General features: G+C 29.3%; 7 protein-coding genes and 1 long non-coding RNA gene across 8 annotated transcripts; 5 read left to right on the top strand and 3 right to left on the bottom strand.

The window, feature by feature from the left end:
* Positions 1–269: 269 nt before the first annotated feature.
* Positions 270–1939, top strand: LOC124490886 (2-oxoglutarate and iron-dependent oxygenase domain-containing protein 3). Its single transcript, XM_047053452.2, has one exon. It carries the CDS (start codon positions 702–704, stop codon positions 1848–1850), a length of 1149 nt encoding a protein of 382 aa, XP_046909408.2. The 5' UTR covers positions 270–701; the 3' UTR covers positions 1851–1939.
* LOC124490889 (ubiquitin thioesterase OTU1) lies at positions 1875–4128 on the bottom strand. Its single transcript, XM_075730441.1, has 2 exons — positions 3553–4128; positions 1875–2932 (listed from the first exon to the last, which is right to left on the bottom strand). Exons 1-2 carry the CDS (start codon positions 3980–3982, stop codon positions 1986–1988), a joined length of 1377 nt encoding a protein of 458 aa, XP_075586556.1. The 5' UTR covers positions 3983–4128; the 3' UTR covers positions 1875–1985.
* A 275-nt stretch (positions 4129–4403) lies between these two features.
* LOC124490885 (pyruvate dehydrogenase E1 component subunit alpha, mitochondrial) lies at positions 4404–6027 on the top strand. The gene is made up of 3 exons (XM_047053451.2): positions 4404–4871; positions 4948–5095; positions 5167–6027. The coding sequence occupies exons 1-3, from the start codon at positions 4546–4548 to the stop codon at positions 5890–5892; spliced, it is 1200 nt and encodes a 399-aa protein (XP_046909407.2). The 5' UTR covers positions 4404–4545; the 3' UTR covers positions 5893–6027.
* Positions 6028–7904: 1877 nt separating this feature from the next.
* LOC124500350 (uncharacterized) lies at positions 7905–9416 on the top strand. Its single transcript, XM_075730445.1, has 2 exons — positions 7905–8142; positions 8203–9416. Exons 1-2 carry the CDS (start codon positions 8093–8095, stop codon positions 9320–9322), a joined length of 1170 nt encoding a protein of 389 aa, XP_075586560.1. The 5' UTR covers positions 7905–8092; the 3' UTR covers positions 9323–9416.
* Positions 9417–10661: 1245 nt separating this feature from the next.
* LOC124491288 (uncharacterized) lies at positions 10662–15513 on the top strand. Its single transcript, XM_075730446.1, has 6 exons — positions 10662–11315; positions 11911–12607; positions 12665–13351; positions 13869–14588; positions 14646–15328; positions 15390–15513. The coding sequence occupies exons 1-6, from the start codon at positions 10878–10880 to the stop codon at positions 15456–15458; spliced, it is 3294 nt and encodes a 1097-aa protein (XP_075586561.1). The 5' UTR covers positions 10662–10877; the 3' UTR covers positions 15459–15513.
* LOC124500351 (uncharacterized) lies at positions 15397–23012 on the bottom strand. The gene is made up of 5 exons (XM_075730448.1): positions 22092–23012; positions 21937–22031; positions 18867–19724; positions 16014–17384; positions 15397–15932 (listed from the first exon to the last, which is right to left on the bottom strand). The coding sequence occupies exons 3-5, from the start codon at positions 19343–19345 to the stop codon at positions 15695–15697; spliced, it is 2088 nt and encodes a 695-aa protein (XP_075586563.1). The 5' UTR covers positions 19346–19724; positions 21937–22031; positions 22092–23012; the 3' UTR covers positions 15397–15694.
* Positions 22122–22835, bottom strand: agt (O-6-alkylguanine-DNA alkyltransferase). The gene has a single exon (XM_075730449.1). The coding sequence runs from the start codon at positions 22833–22835 to the stop codon at positions 22215–22217; it is 621 nt and encodes a 206-aa protein (XP_075586564.1). The 3' UTR covers positions 22122–22214.
* Positions 23013–23127: 115 nt separating the features above from the next.
* On the top strand, positions 23128–23846 carry LOC124489855 (uncharacterized). The gene is made up of 2 exons (XR_006958812.2): positions 23128–23401; positions 23514–23846. It is a non-coding gene; the product is annotated as an uncharacterized LOC124489855 (long non-coding RNA).
* Positions 23847–26216: the final 2370 nt, after the last annotated feature.

Raw genomic sequence — 26216 nt, forward strand, 5'->3', positions numbered from 1 at the left:
ATGATCTTGCTTGTTACGATATATAAATACATGTAACAAACATCACATTGCAATGTAAACGATAGACAGAGAAAAAGAGAGAATATATATGTTGATATTATCACCAATTTGGTTTTCATTTGATTATCATCATCATCATCATCATCATCAGATTTTTATTTTGTAAATTGAATTTTTTTTTGTTGTGCTTGTTAGCAAGAACTAAATGTTAAAGAAAATTTTCTTGGCTATTTTTACCTGTTTTGTAAATATACATACACACACACACACACTACATATGATCGCGAAAAAAAAGCATGAATGCCATAATTCCAAATGTATGTCAATTGCTGCTCGCGTGTTATGATTGTTTTTTTTTTCGAATCAATAATATTTATCATCATCATCATCATTTATATATATAACCAGTTTATTTCTTCACTCAGCCTGATAAATTGACCACCGTATAGAGATAAACGAATGGAAAAGAAAAATCCATATAATTAAGCCATCCTTTTCGTTACTTTGAGCATTTTTGAATTTTGCTTTTCCTTTTTTTTCTGCTGTTATTTTCTAATGAAAAATAATAATTTCTTATTTTCCTTTCCTATAGAAAAAAACATTGACATTCATTCGACATTTATATATTTCGAAAATTTTTTTTTATTTTAAAAATCTTGATTATCGATTTACAACGCTTTTATATTTTATATATATGAAAGATGGTCCAAAATAATCAACATCATCATCATCGTCGTCGTCGAAATTTATTGCATAATGTTGATAATAAAAACAGACATTCAAATGATGATGATGTTGATGATCAACAAAATGATGGCCGCCAATCTATTAATAAAGATGGTAACATCATTGGCGAACAAAATAATTCAAAACAACAACAACAACAACAACATCGATCTATGAACAGAAATGTTTTCAGTCATGGTAACCATAGTCATGTTTATTCAATATTATCATTGCCAATTTGGTTACGAAAAATTATAATATCAATGTCAATCATGTTTATCGTTTATATTTATCATCATCATTATAATAATAATCAAAATAGAAATCAATTACAATCATCAACTAATATAACAATGGCTTCAATAAACGATAATCATTTAGGAAGTCCATTTGGACAATTTAAACAATGTTCTAATGATTATGAACAAGATCGATTACAATTTAAATCATGTACACCGTATAAATGTGGCCGTTTTGTTAGCGATTCAATTGTCAATGATAATGAAGCATTAGAATTGCGATTATTTGCTCAAACTATATTCACAATGGTACAACCAAATGGTGGTGTTGCTATTTTTGATCTAGCTTCCGGTGCCTTATCAAATGGAACACAATTTATAAATCTTTATAAATTATTAAAACATTTACCTGATCGTGAAAAGGTGATCAAACAAAAAATATTCGATACATTTCATGTTGTACGGAAGAAATTATTACAAACAATTACAATGACATTCGGTATTAAAAGTGATCATCTTTATTTAACAAGTCCAGTATTTTTTACAAAAATCAATTCGAAACAAGCAGCAAAAACATTAAATGATGAATATTGGCATCCACATATCGATAAATTTACATACAATACTTTTCATTATACATCATTACTTTATCTGGCCACATATCAGGAAGAATTTTCCGGTGGTCGATTTATTTTTATCGATAATGATGAAAAAATTAACAATACTATTATTGAACCAAAATTTGGTCGTATATCATTTTTCACGTCCGGTTCAGAAAATCAACATATGGTCGAACAAGTTTCGAATGGTGAAAGATTTGCATTGACCATTCCATTTACATGTGATCCAAATAAACAGGTTATTCTACCGACAACAACCATATAGCTACATACAAACAAATTGATCTAATTTTTTTTTTAAATTTTTTATTAATAAGAAAATAAAATTCACATTGATCAATTTAATCATGTTCATACTTGAGTATAATTTTTTTGAATAATTAAAAAAAATCAATTTTGATCATTTTTTTTCATTCAATTCACTAAAATTTACATGTCCAGTAGTGGATGCATGTTGTCTGGCTTGATTCTGATCAAATAGCCTATTACATTGATTACATTTAAGATACATTCGATTTAGATCAGTATATTGATGTTTAGCTTTAGCTTTACGTGCAACATCTAATGCCATTTCAATGACAATAATATCATCTGATGAAAAATTTGTCTGTAATGGATTATCCATATCATTTGAATGTACCACTAATGGATCATAATGTATACCATCAAATATTAAAAATATACGTCTTGGATAATTTTTATCTTCACCAAAACGATTAAGACGTTCATTCTGGGTATCAACAGCAACGATTTCAATTTCATAATATGATGATAATATTGCAAGTTCAATACCACCACCCCAATGATCTTCATTACGTATCCATTTTTGATATACATTGTTTGGTTTACCTAGAAATCCTTCATTATATGTAATTGGATCGGATTGTACCGTTTCAGCAATAAGATTACGTAATTGTGGACATTTTTCCTGTATCTCTCCGGTTAAACAAAAATGTACACTAACAAATAGACAAGAATTGTTGGCAGGCACTTCGATACGATCCATTCGACGTATTAGTTGTTGGTTCCGGGCATCGAATTTTTCAACGTTGGTTATTGGTTTTACATCTGTAAGATTCGATTTATTTGATTGACCAACAATTTCATTCATTATCAATGTTTCACGACGATTCGGTATTATATCTTTGATTAATTGTTCATCATCGACCAGAAAAATTTCCTGTGGTGGATAACCGATCATTAATTTACAATTATCTGGATGCATATCGGTTACACTCCATATTACGGATTTTAATTCACCAATTGTTGATGATGTATGTAATGTATCGATATTGAATTGACCATTTTTAGTCTTAATACGTAGATGTATGTTATCATTGGCCATAGCTCTTCAAATAGAAAAAGATATTTCAATCTTACGAAAAAAACTTACGAAAATATGGAATAAGAAAATTGTTCAGAATTCAGACATCAAAAATCACCACCATCAACGCTAAAACAATATCATCATCATCATCAAACTGTTTTGAAATATTTAATAAATCTGGCTTTCTGAGTCATAAAAAAAATGCATGCATGGTATATAAGAAATAAATGTTCGAAACAATAAAGTTTATATTGAATATATACAAACAATCAACAAAAGCACCAAAAAATGCGACGATATTGCCATCTATTGTCAACAACAATCGATAAAGTAAATGAATCACGAATTTTTTTTTTGGGATTTTATAACTCGATCGATCAAAAAATTTTTATTCATTTCATCAAATGTATCGAATCAATCTGGTTCATGTTTTTGTAAAAAAAAAAGATTTTTGTTTTGTATATAAAGAAGGCTTTACAATGTACAGAAAAAATGTGTGTGGATTATATTCAAATATAAATTGTGATTGGTATTTGTGTGGAAACCAGCTTATAGCGTATTTTTTTTTTTTTTTTTTTGAACCAAACGATAAAATGATTTAGGGTGGTGGTGTTTGTATTTATTCGATTCATTCATTTACCACTTTTTGGTACTAATGGTTGGCCCTTATCTTTACCACGAAGTTTAACGCCTAATGCACGTTCCATTTTAGCCAAAATCTGTTGATTCGGTATTGCTTTACCAGCTTCATATTCATTAACAACTTGTGGCTTTTCACAAATTTTTGTTGCCAATTCTTTTTGTGTCATACCAATTTTTTGACGCTGTACCGAAATCAATTTTGATACATCCATCGATACATGATTATGATGAAAATCTTCAGTTTCTTGATCAAGTTTCACAGCATTAACACTTGGTCCGGCATGTTTATTTGTGGCTGCATTGAATTTTTTTGTCGTTTCAATCGGTACGCCTGATTTCATAGCATTATTCACCGCTTGTTTACTACGAAGATCGGATGCACGTGCTGGACGTTTATTTAATACGGTCACTTTATCCCAATCGCTCATCTTGCAAGAATATTTTTGATAAAATGATTAAAAAAATTTAAAGTTCAGTTTTTTGTTTCAGAAAAAAATAAATCTGGTGATTTTATGAAACTCGCTAACATTAATTTTTCAACAACGAAAAAAAACACCACACGCAACAACATCAATATCTACTGAAAGAAATATAAACCACGTCGTGATCCTCTACATAAATGCCGTTGCAAAAGAATTTTCGCGAAAATTTAATTTGCCATTTTTTTAAAAATTAAAATTGTTTTCACATATCATTATTGATTGATTGAGAATTTTCGAATGGTTGAAAGAATTCAATCATTGTGATGTTTTAAAATTTGAAAAAAAAAATTAAGACAACTTTGATTCTTGACCATTCTGGATAAACATTTGAAGAAATAAAGAAAAACTAATATAACATGTCAGCTGATTTGATTCTGCACATGTGCATTTACAATGATTCTGAATATTCGTTGAAGGAGAATTTGTGATCTCAAAGTTATAACGAGAAATTATTTCCATTTGATTCAATATCATTTTTTTCAGTAAAAATAATCTAGTCCGATATAGTCATGTTTTCATCACTAACAATTTCGACGATATGGCGAGCGCCCCGAATAAATTTGATTGTACGATGCCAACAACAACAACAACAAAAACAATTATCATCAGCAACATTTACCGTACATCCATATAAATTACATCGATTGGATGAAGGTCCATCGACCCAAGTTTCTTGTACACGTGATCAAGCATTACAATATTATCGACAAATGACAACCATTCGTAGATTGGAAGCAGCAGCAAATGCTTTATATAAAGAAAAAGCTGTTCGTGGTTTCTGTCATCTTTACACTGGTCAAGAAGCTGTCGCCGTTGGAATGGAAACTGCTATTACGTAATTACAAATATACCTTATTCGTTTGCATCATTAATTCCAATCTTTTTTGTTTCATTTTAATTGAATTAAATAGGAAAAAAGATGCTGTCATCACTGCTTATAGAGCACATGGTTGGACATATTTACGTGGTGTATCACTTTTAGGTGTTTTAGCAGAATTAACTGGTCGTCAATCTGGTTGTGCTCGTGGTAAAGGTGGTTCAATGCATCTTTATTGTGATGTATGTGTGATGGTTATCATTTCGAATTATAATGAAAATAAATATAATTGATTTGTTTTTTTTTATCATAGAGATTCTATGGTGGAAATGGTATCGTAGGTGCACAAATACCATTAGGTGCCGGTATAGCATTGGCACAAAAATATACAGATTCCGGTGAAATTACATTGGCACTTTGTGGTGATGGTGCAGCGAATCAAGGTCAAGTGTTTGAAGCATTCAATATGTCAGCATTATGGAAATTACCGGTTATTTTTATTGTCGAAAATAATGGCTACGGTATGGGTACATCAGCTGAACGTGCATCTGCATGTCCATTATTCTATACACGTGGTGATTATGTACCCGGTATCTGGGTGGATGGTATGGATATATTGGCAGTTCGTCAAGCAACCGAATATTTAGTAAAAATGTGTCGTGATGGTCAAGGACCATTCGTTATGGAAGCAGCAACTTATCGTTATTTTGGTCATTCAGTATCCGATCCAGGTACAAGTTATCGTACACGTGATGAAGTACAAGAAGTACGTCGTTCACGTGATCCAATTACAATGTTTAAAGAAAATATTCTACAAGCTGAACTTGTTACTAGTGATGAATTGAAACAAATCGACATTGAAATACGTAAGGAAGTGGATGAAGCTGCACAAAAATCACGTGTAGATCCGGAATTACCTGTCGAACATTTATATAATGATGTATATGTAAATAAGATTGGATCCGATATACGTAGTACAACACCATTTCAACATCATAAACATGAAAATACTGCTAAACCATCAAATATTTCAATCTAAAAATGAAAATGCTTTATCTCATTATAAATCGTTTCTATTTTTTCATCATTCACATTCTTTTCACTTAATCTTAATTTAGGCTTCACTAAACTACTTAAAATTAAAAAATAGAAGATTTTTACCAATTTCAAAAAATTGTTTTTCCTTTTTTTTCTTGTTGTTTGTTTGTTTGTTTGTTTATAATAATCTTTTTATTCTTTTCTTGGCTTTCAATCCATATATTTATAAAAATTATGATTCATATATATATATGTCACATGGTTTTTTCTTTTCTTTTCTTTTATCATTGTTTTATTGTCAAATGTTTTTCTTCTTGAATATACGAATTACATTGATCAATAACAACAGGTAGTAAATATTTTTTGTTGCATTGTGTCAGGCATTAGGTTATCGAACCTCTATTATCATCAAATATTCAATAGGTCGTCATATGCACGAAGGTGATAATAATTCGTCGTTTTTGAGCAATGATTTGAAAAAAAAAGTTTTTCAAAAAAAAAATCAAACAAAATGTTGCTATTCACATGACGTGAAAAACAAAACTAAAAAAAAAAATCTAATTTTGGACATTTTATTTCCAGTTTCAATGATTCAATTTTAATTTTGTTTTCTGAAAATTGTGGTGAACACTTGAAAATTGGAATCTAAAAAAAAACTTCATTGAAACTTGTAAAGAAATGAATGTCTTCTCTTTTCGAAACACAATCATCATTATCATATGTGTGAAGAGTTTTACTCTCAATTTGGTTCTTGTGGGCAGATGTTCTTTCCGTTGTTGTTCCATTTCCAGTCCATCGAATCGATGATGATAATGAGGTTGTGTCTTCCTACACGTGTTTTTTTTCATGTAAACCTTTTTTCCTTTTTTTGTAGTTTACATAATGTGTGTGTAATCCGACAGATTGAAATATTCTCTCCATTTTCCATAATCAAACAAAAATTTTTCATTTTTTTTAGGTAAAGAAAAAACCTTATGTATAATAAAATTGTGTTGATTTTTTTTTTGTTTTTCTGCTTTATGCCATTATCATCATCATTATATATATAGAGGCGACATAAACACTTGTTGATTTTGTCGTTTGTATCACTAACACACACACACACACACACAGACAAATACATCATTATATTAGTCATAATTGTTGGTTTGATGAAATGAACGTGTTTGTGTGTGTGTGTGTTTACACGGTGCACTAAATGTGTTTACCTTTATTATTCAAATAATAGAATTCAAAAACAGCCTAATCATCATTTAAATATTTTGAACAATAGAAAAAACATTTGACAATTTTTTTTCTGTTTCACAGTTGACACATCTTTTTGGGCGGCGGTTATATTTATCAACTCATTGTGTGTGTGTGCGTCGATGTTTTTCTAATTATTCAATTAAACAGCAATTTGCCAGCAAACAAAAACAACAAGAAAAAACTTTGATGATAAACTAGAACGATAATTTATTTCAGACCAGCAGCAGTAACAACAACAACAACAACAACAACAACAACTGGCTTCCGATCCGAATTGTTCCAATTAATCAATCTTACAACGATTACTTTGGTCGTTTTTTTTTTGGTTTAAACTTTTTCCTCAAGTTTTTCCGTTGTATTGCAGTGCCCGGGCCATATATTGTACATCTAATCTTTAAACATATTATAAACTAATCGTATCTAATAACAACAACTGAAAAAAAACGGCAATTTTCTCATTCAAATATTTTTTTTTATCACATATTCAAGGATCATCATCATCATCATAATCGACGTTGTTGTTGTTGTTGTCGATGCCATTATAAATACAACCATTTTTTTTTGTTTTGTTGTGATAAATTTACCAATTTACCAGTTATTGATATTATCAAATGTGAATATGTTTTTTTTTTCTTGGCCAACAGTTGTGTGAGATATTTGAAAAACAAAATGATAACGATAAATGAACATACGTAAATTGGCTTTTTTTTTCTTATTTGTTTTCAATCATCATCACCAACTACCATCAAAGAAAAAATTATCACCATTTTATAAATCAGCATTGTACAGCATAAGAAAAAATTTCAGATTTCATATTCCATTTGTATATTTGGTGTTTTCTTGTGTGTGCGTGTTTGTGAATTATTTGAAATACGGGATAAAACTAAAAAAAAAAATGAAATGTGAACAGCAAATATAAACTGTGAAAGTGATTGAAAAAGAAAGAAGAAAAAATGGGAAATTCAAAATCATCAATGGATAATAATTTACATAAATCTTTTGAGTAAGTACCATTTTTTTTTATTCAATTTTTAACTTTATTTTTTAAATATTCAATAAACAGTGATTATTTAATCGATAATGGCATAAAACAATCATCAAATTCAATTTATATGAAAAGTTTTGATGAATATTATCATCTATATGGTAGTGAGCAGAAAATATCCGAATTAAAACGTGGTCGATCATTGTTTTATACAAAATCAAAGTCAACGGTTACCAACAATAATATTAATAATAATAATCATCATCAAAAGCAACAACAGAATTTTAAACGTAATAATTCATTACCACCTGTATCACGTTTACAGCGAAAACAACAATCAATGAATACAAATGAAATGATGATGATTGAACCGAAACAATTACACAAAGGTTTCGATATGATACGTCATCATTTTGGTCAGAAAGATTGTGAATGGTCACCACGATTAACTGAATTGGAAACATCGATATTATTGTTGAATGAAAAAGTAACTGAATTAGAATTATCACGACAGGATTGTGTACGGAAATTATCGCAATTAAAAATTGAATTAGAACAGCAACATCAGCAGCAACAACAACAACAACAACAACAAAAGAATCCAAATTCAAGAAAAATTCTTCCATTACCACCAAACAACAACAAATCTAGACATAATTATGGCCACATTTTACGAATAAAATTTATTGAAAATTACATGAAACGTTTAGAAAATTTATTACGAATTGATCGAGAACCATTTTTAGCCATTACAACTTGTTCATCATCATCATCATCAATTGATCATCATATCAATAATGTTGATGATCGATTCTGTGATGAAAAATATGATGATAATGGTATGAGAATACCAATGCCACTACCACCACCACCACCAACGCAATTATCGTCATCAAGATTAACAACAACAACAACAGAAATGAAATGTCAACAGATAAAAAATTATTATGAATATCTATTAAAAACTGTGATGCCACAATTATATGGAAATCAAAATTCATTTAAAAATAAATCTGATGAAAATTATTGCCAATTTCGAAAAACATTAATGGAATTACGTTATCGTGTACAGATGATTACAACACAATCTGAACAACAATTATTGGATGCTAAACGTGCATTTATACAGGAAATTGATTCATATCTAAAAACATTGAATAATATGATTGTACATTGTGATCATCATCATTATGATTAATGATGACAAGTCATCAAAATGAACGAATCAATATTTTGAAATAAAAATACGACCGTTTTTTCCATTAATAATGATATATTGAATTTAATCAAAACACAATCATCAATTGTAATAGTAAATCAATATTTTGGAGTCCAATTTTTGGTACCGTTTTTTTTCATTTTTTTTTTTTTTTTGCTTCACAACCATCATAATTTTTTAGTTTCTGTTCTTTGTTTTCATTTTCAATTTCATTCATTTCATTAATGAATTTAGAATGAAAATAATAGGAAAAAATTCTAGATAATAAATGTTGAACAAGAAAAAAAACCTAATTATATAGTTCAAAATTGTATAAAAAAATATCGATTCAATGATTGTGTGTACAACAGAAAGAATTTGAGAGAAAAAGATCAATGGAAGCAGGAGAAAAAATTATGATTATTATAGAAATAAATTTATAAAAGTTTTGATCATTATTGATTCTACACAAATTCTGACAAATTTCAGATCGAAACCACAAATTTCGTTAGATAAAATAAAATATTTGCAAAAATTTTAACATTTGTCATCGTCACGTACTACCGGAATGTTCTTACGTATTCATGAATTTAGCTATGGCCAAATTAAACAATTGGTCCAACGCAAAGATGATTGTCGTTTACGAACGATACATCGATTGGAAGGGACCATCATAATATTCAATATTTTTCGTGCCATAGCCATTTTATTGATGCTTAGACGGCCGGATTTATTTCCATTGTTTAAATATGAACATTTTTGCCATTTTATATGGCAACATCGTAATATTTATAATGAATTTTTACTATTACTATTGATATTAGTACTCGCACTCATTGTTGTTGGTTTGAATACATTCTACCTTTGTGACACACAATCATTATCCTTTCAAGTTCTTTACGATATAATGGTCATCAATGTTGAAAATTATCGTAGATGTCGTATAAAGAATCCGATAATCATAAAACATGCAATCGAGCATCGACGGCAAAAATATCTTCGAAAACGTATGGCTATGAGCAAACCAATCATACCATTAGTCATTTATAGTCAATTCTGCTGGTTAAGAGCATGGTTTGTTTCTTGGATCGAAATGGAATCATTTCGCTTGAATAGACACAGGTTCAAGAATAATCCGATGAAATTATTTTCAAAAGCACCATTACGTACCAGAGTTTATCTTGTCATTTTTATAATGATACAAGATCAATTCAATTTTATTCTCAATTTAATTTCAAGTAAGTTTCGCACTATCAAGTCTTATGAATAACATTTACTATCATTTATCGATCCAGTGATGTTAACAATTTACGTATTCATATTCTTTATTTTGGAATTTTATGACAATTATGTCGAAAGTTTTGGCATATGGATAATCATAATCATTGATCTATCAGCAGCATTTAATGGAGCGATAAATCTTTTACAATGCGGTCTATTGACCATATTCGCGGCATCAACATCATCATTAATATATTGTCTTTGTTTTCGCAGCCTGAATGAAAAACTCCGTTCATTAATACAAAATAAGAGCCCAAATCAATATTTTTCACCAATGAGTTTTTGGCAATTACAATTTATTTGTACTGAACATAATCGTCTATGTGGTTATATAATACGTACTGATCGTGAAAAATGGAGTATGGCATTATGTCAATTACTGATGGTTGGAATACCGATGAATGTATGTTTCGTATGCGTTCTAATATTTGGTCATCCAAGTCAAAGTGAACGTTTGATCTATTGGTTTATAACGGCATTACATGCATTCAGTTCGATTATACCGACAGCATCATTAGCTCATATTAATTCTTATATTGAACATATTCGATCATATATTTCAACGGGTATCCCATCTTTACGACATTTACGATTGAAATTGAAATATGAAAATCTTTATGCTAGTCTCATGTATGGTGAACGTTATTGTTTTACATTTGGTTATTTTGGTAGCGTTACTTACACTACACTTTCCAAGGTTTGTCAATTGAATTTTTTACAATTCAACATTTATTCAATTTTTTTCACATTTAGGCTTTTATCGCTTACATTGCAATATTCATTCTAGTAGCCAATTTTTATCAAAAACATTTCCTTATGTGAATGAGTATTAATTTCAAAAAAAAAATTCATCATTCAATTCGAATCATGTTTGTTTGTTTTTTACACAAAAAACAATATCCTCTTTCACATATAAAGTATTAATATTATCAAAAAACATTTTTATCCATGTATGTCATGAATGTTATTGTTTTATGATGAAATGTTTTTATGTTTTTATTTGTTAATAATGGTTTTTTCGGTTCATCAAAACAATTTTTATCTATAGCTAATGGAAATTTGAAATATAACGAAAAATTCTTGTGAAATAACATAAAAAATTGCCTATAACATTTTAACACACGATTCTATTTATTAAAAAAATAATTTAAAATTATTTCTACTTAGAAAAATTTTTTTACTTATGAAGCAAGAAAAAATCGATAATTCTGAAATGAATTTAATGGAATCGCATTTATATTGATTATTTCGAAACGGATAATAAGTCGCCGATCAAAACCTTATTGAAATATGTGCAAAAACTTCAACATTTGTCATCGTTACGTACTACCGGAATGTTCTTACGTATTCATGAATTCAGCTATGGCCAAATTAAACAATTGGTCCAACGCAAAGATGATTGTCGTTTACGAACGATACATCGATTGGAAGCGGCCATCATAATATTCAATATTTTTCGTGCCATTGTCATTATATTGATGCTTAGACGGCCGGATTTATTTCCATTGTTTAGATATGATCATTTTTGCCATTTTATATGGCAACATCGTAATATTTATAATGAGTTTTTACTATTACTATTGATATTAGTACTCGCACTCATTGTTGTTGGTTTGAATGCATTCTACCTTTGTGATACACAATCATTATCCTTTCAAGTTCTTTACGATATAATGGTCATCAATGTTGAACATTATCGTAGATGTCGTATAAAGAATCCGATAATCATAAAACATGCAATCGAGCATCGACGGCAAAAATATCTGCGAAAACGTATGGCTATGAGCAAACCAATCAAACCATTATTCATTTATAGTCAATTCTGCTGGTTTAGAGCATGGTTTGATTCTTGGATCGAAATGGAATCATTTCGATTGAATCGACGTAGGTTCACAAATAATCAGATGAAATTATTTTCAAAAGCACCATTACGTACAAGAGTCTATCTTGTCATTTTTATGATGATACAAGATCAAATCAATTTTATTCTCAATTTAATTTCAAGTAAGTTTCGCACTATCAAGTCTTATGAATAACATTTGCTATCATTTATCGATACAGTGATGTTAACAATTTACGTATTCATATTCTTTATTTTGGAATTTTTTCACAATTATGTCGAAAGTTTTGGCATATGGATAATCATAATCATTGATCTATCAGCTGCATTTAATGGAGCGATGAATCTTTTACAATCCGGTCTATTGACCATATTTGCGGCATCAACATCATCATTAATATATTGTCTTTGTTTTCATAATCTGAATCAAAAATTTCGCTCATTAATACAGAATATGGAGACGAAAAGACATTTTTCACATATCAGTTTTTGGCAATTACAATTCATTCGCGTTGAACATAATCGTCTATGCGGTTATATAATTCGTACTGATAGTGAAAAATGGAGTATGGCATTATGTCAATTACTAATGGTTGGAATACCGATGAATGTATGTTTCGTATGCGTTCTAATATTTGGCCATCCAAGTCAAAGTGAACGTTTGATCTATTGGTTTATAACGGCATTACATGCATTTAGTTCGATTATACCTTCAGCATCATTAGCTCATATTAATTGTTATATTGAACAAATTCGATCATATATTTCAACGGGTATCCCATCTTTACGCCATTTACGATTGAAATTGAAATATGAAAATCTTTATGCTAGTCTTATGTATGGTGAACGTTATTGTTTTACATTCGGTTATTTTGGTAGTGTCACATACATTACACTTTCCAAGGTTTGTCAATAGTATTTTTCATTGAATTCTTTAGTTCTAACATTTATCCAATTTTTTTCTACATTTAGGTTTTAATCGCTTATATTGCAATATTTATTCTAGTAGCCAATTTTTATCAAAAACATTTCCTTATGTGAATGAGTATTAATTTCAAAAAAAAATTCATCATTCAATTCGAATCATGTTTGTTTTTTTACACAAAAAACAATATCCTCTTTCATATATATAAAGTATTATCAAAAAAACATTGCTTTTATTTGTTACTAATGGTTTTTTCGGTTCATTAGAACAATTTTTATCTATAGCTAATGAAAATTTAAAATATTAATGAAAAAAAATTTTTGTAAATAACATAAAAAATTACCTATAACATTTTGACTCACGATTTATCAGAAAATTAATTTGAAAATCATTTCTACTTAGAAAAGTTTTTTTTTACTTAGGAAGCAGGAAAAAATCGATAATTCTGAAATGAATTTAATGGAACCGCATTTATTGATAATTTCTAAACTGCTGATGAGTCGTATGTTTGCAAGAAATTCAACATTTGTCTTCGTTACTTGCGACCAAAATGTTCTTACGTATCCATGAATTTAGCTATGGCCAAATTAAACAATTGGTCCAACGCAGTGGTGATTGTCGTTTACGAACAATACATCGATTGGAAGTGGCCATCGCAATATTCTACATTTTTCGTGCAATGGCCATTTTATTGATGCTTAGACTGCCGGATTTATTTCCACTGTTTAAATATGAACATTTTTGCCATTTTATATGGCAACATCGTGACAGTTATGATGAATTTTTACTATTTCTATTGATATTAATAATCGCACTCATTGTTGTTGGTTTGAATGCATTCTATCTTTGTGATACACAATCACTATCATTTCAAGTTCTTTACGATATAATGGTCATCAATGTTGAACATTATCGTAGATGTCGTATAAAGAATCCGATAATCATAAAACATGCAATCGAGCATCGACGGCAAAAATATCTTCAAAAACGTATGGCTATGAGCAAACCAATCATACCATTAGTCATTTATAGCCAGTTCTACTGGTTAAGAGCATGGTTTGATTCTTGGGTCGAAATGGAATCATTTCGATTGAATAGACACAGGTTCAAGAATAATCCGATGAAATTATTTCCAAAAGCATCATTACGTACAAGAGTCTATCTTGTCATTTTTATGATCATAGAGGATCAATTCAATTTTATTCTCAATTTAATTACAAGTAAGTTTCGCACTATCAAGTCTTATGAATAACATTTATTTCCATGTATCGATACAGTGCTGTTATTAATTTGCGTATTCATATTCTTTATTTTGGAATATTATAACAATTATGTCGAAAGTTTTGGCATATGGCTAATAGTAATCATTGATTTATCAGCTTCATTTAATGAATCGATGAATCTTTTACAATCAGGTCTATTGACCATATTCGCGGCAACAACATCATCATTAATATATTGTCTTTGTTTTCATAATCTGAATCAAAAATTTCGCTCATTAATACAGAATATGGAGTCGAAAAGACATTTTTCACCAATGAGTTTTTGGCAATTACAATTCATTTTCTTTGAACATAATCGTCTTTGCGGTTATATAATACGTACTGATCGTGAAAAATGGAGTATGGCATTATGTCAATTACTGATGGTTGGAATACCGATGAATGTTTGTTTCGTATGCGTTCTAATATTTGGCCATCCAAGTCAACATGAACGTTTGATCTATTTGTTTATAACGGCAGTACATGCATTTAGTTCGATTATACCGACAGCATCATTAGCTCATATTAATTCTTATATTGAACATATTCGAACATATATTTCAACGGGTATCCCATCTTTACGACATTTACGTTTGAAATTGAAATATGAAAATCTTTATGCTAGTCTTATGTATGGTGAACGTTATTGTTTTACATTTGGTTATTTTGGTAGCGTTACATACACTACACTTTCCAAGGTTTGTTCATTTAAAATGATGGATTCTTTTTTTGTCACTTACTTTCATTTTCTCATTTTAGGCTATAATCGCTTATATTTCAATATTCATTTTAATAGCCAATTTTTATCTGAAACATTTCTGTTTGTAAATTTGAATTACAGATATGGTATCTTACTTAGGAACAAGTCCGTTTCAGAAGAAAATTCTTAACTTGAATTTGTTGATTGTATCATTTAGTATTAAAAAATCATCATGCAAAAAATTTCTTTGTAGAATTAATTATAGAAAAATTGTAATATTAAAAAAAAAATAAACGACGTCGTAATATTGTAAATAAATTCTGGAAAAAACTATTACTGCAAATGCATTTAAAAAAATGGTGAATTATATTAAATGATGATGATCATGATTATTTTGATGATCATTATCTGTTAATAATGGTTTCTGAAATGTTGAACAACATGATCGTCGTGGATAATAATCAATTTCATTGATTAATCGTTGATTTTTGGCAATAGCATTGATGCAAGGTGTTGTTATATTATGATATGATTGTGATCGAAATATCGGTATTTGATGGCCATCGAATTTGGTCACATTATTATTATCCATTATTATTTCACTGTGGAAAAGAAAAAATTTTAAATTTAGTGATTGAAAACAAAAATGATTTATAACAAAAATATTTCTATTATTAGCTTACTCTGATGATGTATTATGTTCCATGTATAATGGATTCTTAGCTGTTACGGTAGCGGAATGATTTCGATCATTTAGTTGTATGAAACTATTATTTTTCATTGATTGTAGATTAGACATTGATTTATTATTTGAAAAACGGTTCGGATCTTTTCTTTGTCGTTGACGATTATTCATTGCCGATGTTGATGATGATGATGATGTGGATGATGATGACAATTGATGATTATGTTCGTTTGACGGTAATTTTTCTCGTTTTTGTTGCTGTTGACGATGATCATGATCATCACCATCGATAGATTCATCACCATCATCCGATCCAGTTAAATTCATTTCAACAGTTTGTATTTCATAATCACGATGATCATTCAATAGTGAACATCGATGATTATTATTTGTTCTTTCAACAATAGAAATAGCAGCTTTATTAGAACGTGTAGTTGATGATGATGTTGACAATGATGATGATTTTATCGAAAAAAATGGCTGCAAATCTGTTTGATTATTATTATTATTATTCGAATTTGGATAATAACGTTTTTTACCGAATAATAATAATGATGATGATGGTTTTGATTTTTTCATCATTTTTTTATCATTCTTTATATTCGTTTTCATCTTTTTCTTCTTTTTCTTATTATTCATTTTTGTTATTTTATTTTTATTCATATCGGAAGCGTTCAATGATTTTGTTGGAATATCAACAATAAAAATAGGTGATGATGATGGTGGTAAAATTTTCGGTAACGATTTCGATATGGCTACCATATTGCCATAGATATTGTAAGGATGTTCCAAATAATTGTTACAATTACTGATATTATTGTTATTATACAGTAATAAATTTGATGCTTTAAAATTATTACGATAATGATACGGATGTGGATGATTATTTTTTGTTGTAGAAAACTGCATCATTTTATTTTGATTACAATAACCATTTGATGATCTTATCATGCAATCATTTGGATGATGATATTCAAATAGACCTATGGTCGATGATGATAATGATGATGAATGACGATGATGTTGATGCTGTTGATGATAATATGAATTTATTGGCCATTTTGGTTGCTGTTTTTTCATTGCTGATTGTTTGCGATTATCTTTAGCCAATGTTTTATTCCAACACCAAGATTTAATCAGCCGTTTATGTTGTTTATATTCATCATGATAATAACATGATGATGATGATGTCGGTGATGGTAATGGTAATGATGATGAAATTATTGATGATCGTGAACCATCATTATTATCGTCATCAGCTACCATATTATTATTGATATTATTTGATGAGAATCGAAAACTATCATGTTTAGCCAGTTTTGTTCGATCCAATTTATATTCCAACCAGCTATTTGTATCGATGTTTTTACTATAATAAAAAAAATGATAAGAAAAAAATCAATAAAAATTCATATTCTTGAATAGAAAATGTTTGCGAAAATCCACATGCCACACTTGAACACATCATCAATTTTGGTGTCAAGTGTCATAATCATCATCATATAAACAATATATACTTAAAAAAAAGATGAGAAAGAAAGAAAACAAAACAAAAAAAAACAATTTACACAAATCTTTCTAAAAGAAAAACAGGTAATTCTAATCATCATCATCATAGAATGCGGAACTTTTTCATCTTACACAAATACACAGAAAGAGTTGAATGGCCAAGAAAAAGATCACGATCATCATTTTAATCAAAGATGATGATATGTTAGCCTTTGATTTTCATTCATTCATTCATTTTATAAAGAAGAAAAAAGGCAAAAACGACTATTTTTATAAATCAACAAGAAAGATCCTTGACCTAATCACAATGATTCGAATCAGAAAAAAAGAAAAATATTGGTTGATTGAATCCGATTACTGGTGATTATCAATCAATCATTGATTGATTATTTTTTCAATAATTCAAATATAAAAACAATTTCAATATGAATGAAATGAAAATATTTGTAAAATAAAGTAAAAAAAAATGACGATCAAATCAATTTGTGAAATGCCCGGAACTAATTTTTCCCTGTAATTCAAACACTTTACTTTCATCACACAATTATTCTCATGATTCAATCAAGTTATATTCATTTTCAATTATCTTTATTTTGATTGAAAATTTAATTGAATCTATTCAAATTGAATCCAAAATGAATTGAATTAAATCACAATCGATTCTGAATTGTTGTTGAAACTTTTTTGTTTGTTTGTTTGTTTGATTTTTTTTTTCGTCTACTTCTTTTTCTTACGGTCTATGGTTTATTCAATTTTCCAATAGATTTATCAGTCAAATACAAAATCAAATTGCTGACAATGCATCGATTCAACAAAACATACAATACAAACAAACGATCAACGAAATAAGAAATGAAAAAAAATTGGCCAATTTAAGAACCAATGTAATGTTGTTGATGAAACATTACTACCACCACCATCATTATCATCATTGTTCCATTATTTGAATCATTTTTATATCACACACACACATTCAATTTGATTGTAATAATAATAGTGTATGTGTGTGGGGGAGGGGGAAATCGACTTTAATCAATATTAGAAAAGCCGGAAAAAATCGTGCTGTAAAAAAATAGAAATTCAAATCAAAAGAAACGAGAAAAAAAACGAAGTGAACAAACATTATTATTATTATTATTATTAGAATCAAATAATACATTTCATCACGTTCGTTGTGTGTTCCAATTGGAACATAACAATAATAACAACAACCACAAACACATTCCGGATGCATTTGTGTGTGTGTGTTTGTAAATTTTTAATTTAAAATGATCTAAATAAATCAGGAAAAAAGAAAAAAAACATTTCCGGTCATTTGAAAAACAAATCAAAATCAACATACCTTATCATCATTAATTGTGATTTACGCCATGTACGATATTGGCAAATAATTGCCATTATACCAATGATGACAATCATAATGGCCGCTACAATTAGACCAATGGCTATTGGATCTAATTCTTCGAATAAATCGATGATTATTTCTTTCAAAATATTGATTATTTTATAATAAATATTTGATTGTTGTTGTTGTTGTTGTTGATGATGTTGAAGATCATCATTATCATATGGTTGATTATAACTATTACTGTTATTCATCATAGATATTGATGATGATGTATCCGATGATAATAATGATAATGATTGTTCACCATTATCAACATCATTCGTATCGTTTGATAATATCATCAACATTGTTGTATCGAATATAGCCGTTGTTGTTGTTGTTGTTGTCTCCGATATTCTAGTTGACATTGTTGATAATAAAAAATCATCATCATCATTTACATTGAATGATTGATCAAATATGGATCGATCCATTGATAAATTGATTATTTTAAATGGTTGATTCAAAATCAAAAAAAAAAATTTATATGACAATATATATAGTTATTGAATAGTGAACATTATTCTTAATCCGGTTTGGCACAGAATTTGAGAAAACGTGAGAAAATTTAAAAATTTTCATTCAAATATTTGACGGTTATGTTGGTTTGTCTGTGGCGATACAACACAACAATGTTGTTTAGCATGATGATTGAAAACCTGTCTTCTCTGTGTTTTTAGTTCTGCTTTAAATTGACCATGGCCAGGGTAGTTTTTCAAGTTGTTGTAGTGGTGGTCTAAACCAAACGTTTTTTTTCTGTGAAATTTTTACCCATCGAACAACTATGACGAAAAAAAACTGATTTATTTTCACCTGTAACAAAAGCACAAAAAAGGTAAAAGTTGAACACGAACAATTTTATTGGTAAATTATGGTGAACACGTTGATTTTCAAAATGGTCAGACAACAACGACAACAACAACAAAAAAAAACGAACTAACAAATCGAAATGGCCAATGTATTTGAAGATAAGTAAACAAATTCCACAAGCTACCCACCATCCAAGCCACTACCGTCATTCAAATCGTAATTCGAAGGTTGATAAAGGTGAGGAGGGTCATACTACCAACGAAGACGATGATGATGATGATTGAATTCAATTTTACATTTCACATGATTTTCGAACAGGTTTCTTTTTAATGTTACACACACATACACACACACACACAGAGGTAATTTTTTCAGGTTTTTTTTTTATTTTTCTTCACAATTCACATGACATATGACCTCACTTATTTTTGAATTCTTCACAAACACACAAACATGGCCTTGAACTGACCACAGACCAATTGGAAATGCAAAAAAAAGAATAAGAAAAATTCAACAACAAATTGAAATTCATTTGGATAAAAACACAAACACAAAACAGGAAAAATGTAGAAATAAATTTCACTTTTTTTTCATTCAATTTCCAATTCGTATGTATTGCGATCGATTTTTTTTCAATATTTAAAATCCAAATTTTGGATTTAAGAAAAAGCAATTGAAAAAAAAGAAGTTACAAATTCAAATCATCTTCAAATGTTATTATGGATTGTTTTTTTTTCACATTCTTTCTCTCTCTCTCTCTCTCTCACCATACACACACACACACACATTTCATTTACTACTTTTCTTTACATCTTTTTATTAATTCAAACATCGAAATGCTTTTTTCTCATTGTAGTTGTCGATGGTTTGACACACACACACACAAACACAAAACTAACATCACCAAGCTTGTAAAGGATTGTAATATTTTCTCTTTGACATACTCACACGCTCTCTCTCTCTCTCTCTCTCTCTCTTTTACCTTTGGCCACTGTGAATGAACCTAACAATAATAACGAACGAGGTATCATGTCGAGATAACAATGACAATAAAATAAGATGATGGTGATGAAATATTGATTTTCAATAATTTCAATACTTTTTTACGTTATTTGTTTATTTGATTTTGTTGTTGTTGTTGTTATAATTTAAAATTTTGACCCAAGAAAAATGTCATTCGATTGACATTGAATGAATGATCGATGATGATTATCATAATAATCGATCATTATATGTTGGATCAATTTGTAATCAAATCATCATAAAATGACCTGTATGTGTGTGTGTGTGTGTGTATGTTCAACATATTGATTGTTTCTGGAACAAAACACACAAAAAAACAAAGATTCATTATGATGATGATGATGATGACATTGAAAAACATTGGAAAAAAAACTCCAATCTCAAATCAACGTATATACGTTCAATGAATGTGTCGTAATCATAAACAATGAATGAATATAAGGATTTAATCTAGTTAGACACAGACACAAAACAAAATCACCTTAATACCATCATCATCGTAATCAAAATGATCAAAATGATAAATGGTGGATCGACCATTATTGAATTATAAAACAATTTTGGAATGAATGAAAATAACAGCATAAAAATACCGAACAAATCCAAATAATAAAAATATTTTTTTTTTTTACTGGGCTATAATTGAATTTGTTAAAAATTAAACAATTTCTCCACCTTTTTTTCTGTTGTTTTTTTTTACGCTAAACACAAATATGATTTGAAATGATATGAAATTAGGTCGGTCGGTCGGTTGTCATGTTATGATTACGATTATGATGATCACAACCATCATCACCATCATCATCATCATCATCCAGGAAACATCCGAAAAAATCAACAATGGAAATAAATGAAAACAAGCCCGGTGTATACAGGAGTTTCGCGCCTGTCCCAGGCTCGTAAATGAAAATTAGAAAAAAAAATGAATTTTCTATTTTCAAGAATACGAAATAAATTTTCAAAAATTCAACTTAATCATCTAATAAAAAAAACATGCTGTTGAAATCTATTCTCATTGCAACGAAATGGTCCAAGAAAACATCTATAGAAAAAATGAAAATAAATAATCTCGGTATCTGTCTATGGGTGTGTGTGCGTGTGTGTTTGATGTTTTTTTAAAGTATTTTCATTGCTTCATCCAACCGGATGTAAAAATGTGATGAATTTTTTTCCAGTGATAATAATTGCTCACCTGTGATACCATCATTATGATGATGATGATGATGGTAATTATGCTTGATGACATGTCGTCTTCAGATTAGTTTTTTATCGCTATTTCTATTCAGCCTATTTTTCAAAAAAAACGGATATGTTAAACATTTATTTCCCAGTATTTCATGAACATGCCTTGTTTTTTTTCGTCGTCACACCGTTGTGGTTGTTATTAAAATTATTATATGATTTTATTTGGAAAACAAGTTCATTTATGATTAATGTGTTAAGATGTGACGACGAAACAAAAACAAAAAATCAAAATTCCCGTTGTTTTTTCCTTTCTGGTTGATTACGATCATTATCCTGTTCATGATCAAGTAGCCATTGTTTCATTGAATCTTCTTCACCACCATATTTACCAATATTACCGGATTTTTGTACTAAACGATGACATGGTATCATTATCATTAATGGATTATTTTTCATTGCCGTTCCAATGGCTCTAGCACCACGATTATTACCCATTACCATTTCGGATAATTCACCATAAGTTGAACGTTGTCCATATCGAACATTTTTAAGTAATTGTAGATAAGTTTTATGTGCAAAATCTGTCAGTTGAATTTGTGGACATAAAAGTTGTGATTTTTCCATTAGATCATAGACATCTAGATCTGGCTGACCATCATTACTGAAATATTGTCGAAACCAATGGATTGCTTGAAGCAATGAATCGGGATATTTATTCTTATCAAACATCAATGTTTCATCCAAACGATAACAAGGAATTAATTGATTTGTTGAAATTGTTTTTTCTTGTTCCAATGATTCAAGACGTATACGACGTTTAATTGAATGTAAACCACGCGTACAAGATGACAATTCAATTAAACAAATCGGTGTTGATAAATTAATTTGTTTCGTTTCACAATTCATGATTGGTATTTTTTTTTTCACTCGTTGTTGTTGTCATTTATGTGGTTGATCCCATGAAATGAAAATGTAAATATATCAACGTGAAAATCGAAAAAAAAGGATCCAGCTGAAAATTAGAAAAAAAAAGAATTTGGTCCTCAAGCTCGTTGTGTTGTGTTTTCGAGAAAAAAAAATTTCGATTTTTTTCAATTTTTTTTATGTTTATGTTGTATCAATTTCACGACAACAACGGTAGAGGGCAGCAGCAGTGTATAAAAACAACGTGTTACCTCGATCTTTCATTAATAAATACTGGTATACAATAATATTTTGTTCTTTGAAAGAATTCGAAAGAATAATTTGTTTGTTATTGTGTTTGTGTTCATTGAATATAAAAAAACAAAATGGAGTTCTGAAATTGAACGATACATTTGATCCATGAGATTGTCATCATTAAAAGATATTATTTGTTTAATATGTGTTTACAACAACAAAAACGAAAAAAAAAACGATGATGATGATGATGATGATAACGCTTCATTAATCGCAAAATATTTTTGGTTGATGATAACGTCAGAAGCATTCATGTATATATACACACACACAAACAATAATAATAATAATATGAGTTTCGATTATCATAATTTTTTTTTTACTTTCCATTGATTTTTAATGATAATTTTTTTTTTGTTCATTTAGTAATAGAAGATCGAAAAGAATTCCGAATCATTTTTCTTGGCCATTTTATTTTATCATCATTTATATTATTGTGTGTTTTGTCGACACTTTGTTTGAGATGAATCTGACTAAATTCCTTGTGCCAATAATTTTTCTGATTCTAAATTTTTGGCCATCTTTTCATCATCATCATTATCAGAATTATGCTGACAAACAACCTTGAACCATGTATTTGTGATCTTAATTACTTTTCATCATATTGAAAAAAAAAACATCGATAAATCAAAAACCATTACCTTTTTTAAACGAATGGAAAAAAAATTATCAATAACAATAATCACAATTTTGAATCGATTTATTCAATTCAATTCACTTGATAATGGAAATTGTGTTCAGTTTTTTTTTCAATTTTTGTTTGTTTTTCTAATGAATATTCCTTATCAAACACACAGATATAAATAAATGCTCAACATTGAACAACAACAAGCCCTTTGGCTATTTAAACAGATTCATCATTGAATGCAGTTTGCCCATTTTGAAGGCCATGAATTTTTTTTTTTTTTGGTTCCATGTAATATGATCGAAAAAAATATGAGAAATTAATTATAATCTATTGATATTCAACCATTGAATTTAAAAAAAACTGAATATCTAAAAACCATATGATTTTTTTTTCAAATTTTCAAATCAAAACTCAAATTACATTTTCACTTTCACTTTTATTTTGAATGTGAAACAATCTATTACCGAAAAGCCAAAACTTTTTTGTTCATCCCCCACCCCCGCACAAAAAAAAACATCAAAATTTTATCATTAAGTTATCATTTAATGGTCCATATAATGATTTGTTTGTAATGTTTTTGCTTACACACATACACACACACATGAAAAACAACCAATGAAATATTTAGCAAAACAAAAAATATCTTTATTTTTTCTTTATTTTTTATTATTATTTAATCATAAACTAGATTTTCGAATCTATTATATTTACATTGAAAATATACAGATACAGATATATAGATTCTTTTTACCCTCCAGTCTGTAATATATTTTTGTTTTTTGTTTTTCATATCATTTCTATTTGATATCATCTTCCATATATGCCATACACACTCTATTAGGATTGCTAATAAATATGATTTATATATTAATAATATGATATATATACAACATCAACAACATAGTAACAACAACAGAAACAAACAATTTGGTCATATATATGTGATGTTGGAAACATATGTTCGTCCTTTATGAAGGGGACCAGCCAAGATTTTGGACTGGAGGAGATCACGTGAGAAAGCTGCCAAAGTTTTATGACCAGGGAGTGCCCGAATTCGACATTTTGTGACCAGTTGGGCACCTAAAAGATTTTTGTTTATGTCGTGGGAGTGGGAATGTGGCCATAAAATAAAGGATTGGCTTGCAAATCGATCAAGAATCGATCAAGATTTGTCAACCGATTGTACCAATTCGATACGAGATCAAAGAACCGAAGACCGACGAATGGCTGAAATTGATTATTGTCCTTTTATGGAACTGACCATAAATCGTTTGGTCAGGCTTGTTAAGACGAACCAAGGACCAAAGAAATGAGCCATGGCAGAGAAACCTTGAGATTGGAATGCCAGATAAGAACGATTCATTAGGAAAGGACCACATCTGGCCAGTCATAAAACAGGGTTGAAGTCGAGAATGGTCAAATGGACAATCGAGCAACGATACCCCGCGTAGAAAGCAGGAGAGGACATACTCCCTCCTAAGGACCATTAAGGATGGAAGGACAACCAACATAGCCGAAATTATAAAAACGAATGGAAAACGGAGAATCAGGTCAGAAGGAGAGTAGTGCCGAACGATTGGTGAAGTAACGACGTAGAAGGTGTTTGAAAATCAGTAAGAAGTGATTCAGAAGAAGAAAGAATTGGTGTTCCATCAACCGCGTGGGAATTAGATAGAATTCAGTTTCCCATTGCAAGTAGCATCCGTAAGACAGAAAGCGGATGAAGAAGTTCGATGTCGACACAGTCATAGAGTTGACCTGTTGTCAAAAGAAGTGTGTGGAGTAAGAAGAATCTCCACTACCGATTCACGATCAATAGGTAGAAACCTGGTCGGTAGACAGTTGGAATAAAACCACCAATTAAGATCATCATCATCACTATTGCAGTAACAACGTCTACGATAATTTTATTATAAGTGCTAAACGTCGTGTATTAATATAATTTGTGTGTGCTTACTAAATTTTGTAAATAAAATCCTTTTCTTTTCGTTGTTGAGTTGATTATTTTTGGGAAGGCCAGATATCATTTGGGCTTCCGGTTCACTATTTTCATCCAGTGGATCGATCTAGGCGGCGGCTCAAAGTCAACCATAGTTTCGCACATGACATATATAATAGAAAAAAAATTAGTTGTTGCAAGTTTCAAATTTCAATGAAGAATACTAAACCGATGATGGCGAAATATTAAAAAAAAAAAAAATAGCGGATCAGACAGTGTTTGTTGAAAAAAAATAGAAAAAATGTTTCTATTCATTTCATTTGATATCCATGAGATTCTTTTTCATCATTTATTATTTAAAGAAAAAAAAAATGTTCATTTTCATTCTGGGAATCGTAAATCATATATATGTGTAAAATCGGAGAATCAAAAAAAAAAAAAAAAAAGTTCTGAAAAGAATGACCAGAACATTAGTTTTTTTTCTGATGAAAATATTTTTATG

Source organism: Dermatophagoides farinae, chromosome 4, assembly GCF_024713945.1.
Source record: "Dermatophagoides farinae isolate YC_2012a chromosome 4, ASM2471394v1, whole genome shotgun sequence".
NCBI classification, from domain to species: Eukaryota; Metazoa; Arthropoda; class Arachnida; order Sarcoptiformes; family Pyroglyphidae; genus Dermatophagoides; species Dermatophagoides farinae.

What these genes read in the sequence shown, in the direction of transcription:
- LOC124490886 (XM_047053452.2), top strand. Translation starts at nt 702, where the DNA reads ATGGTCCAAAATAATCAACATCATCATCATCGTCGTCGTCGAAATTTA.
- LOC124490889 (XM_075730441.1), bottom strand. Translation starts at nt 3,982, where the DNA reads ATGAGCGATTGGGATAAAGTGACCGTATTAAATAAACGTCCAGCACGT. An exon ending in ACCATTAGTACCAAAAAGTG is followed by an intron (nt 2,933 to 3,552) that starts GTAAATGAATGA and finishes CTATTTGAAGAG; the next exon opens with CTATGGCCAATGATAACATA.
- LOC124490885 (XM_047053451.2), top strand. Translation starts at nt 4,546, where the DNA reads ATGTTTTCATCACTAACAATTTCGACGATATGGCGAGCGCCCCGAATA. An exon ending in GGAATGGAAACTGCTATTAC is followed by an intron (nt 4,872 to 4,947) that starts GTAATTACAAAT and finishes TGAATTAAATAG; the next exon opens with GAAAAAAGATGCTGTCATCA. An exon ending in CAATGCATCTTTATTGTGAT is followed by an intron (nt 5,096 to 5,166) that starts GTATGTGTGATG and finishes TTTTTATCATAG; the next exon opens with AGATTCTATGGTGGAAATGG.
- LOC124500350 (XM_075730445.1), top strand. Translation starts at nt 8,093, where the DNA reads ATGGGAAATTCAAAATCATCAATGGATAATAATTTACATAAATCTTTT. An exon ending in AATTTACATAAATCTTTTGA is followed by an intron (nt 8,143 to 8,202) that starts GTAAGTACCATT and finishes TTCAATAAACAG; the next exon opens with TGATTATTTAATCGATAATG.
- LOC124491288 (XM_075730446.1), top strand. Translation starts at nt 10,878, where the DNA reads ATGAGTTTTTGGCAATTACAATTTATTTGTACTGAACATAATCGTCTA. An exon ending in CCAAGGTTTGTCAATTGAAT is followed by an intron (nt 11,316 to 11,910) that starts TTTTTACAATTC and finishes CAAAAACTTCAA; the next exon opens with CATTTGTCATCGTTACGTAC. An exon ending in TATTCTCAATTTAATTACAA is followed by an intron (nt 14,589 to 14,645) that starts GTAAGTTTCGCA and finishes GTATCGATACAG; the next exon opens with TGCTGTTATTAATTTGCGTA.
- LOC124500351 (XM_075730448.1), bottom strand. Translation starts at nt 19,345, where the DNA reads ATGGATCGATCCATATTTGATCAATCATTCAATGTAAATGATGATGAT. An exon ending in TCACAATTAATGATGATAAG is followed by an intron (nt 17,385 to 18,866) that starts GTATGTTGATTT and finishes TTTTTATTATAG; the next exon opens with TAAAAACATCGATACAAATA. An exon ending in GAACATAATACATCATCAGA is followed by an intron (nt 15,933 to 16,013) that starts GTAAGCTAATAA and finishes TCTTTTCCACAG; the next exon opens with TGAAATAATAATGGATAATA.
- agt (XM_075730449.1), bottom strand. Translation starts at nt 22,835, where the DNA reads ATGAATTGTGAAACGAAACAAATTAATTTATCAACACCGATTTGTTTA.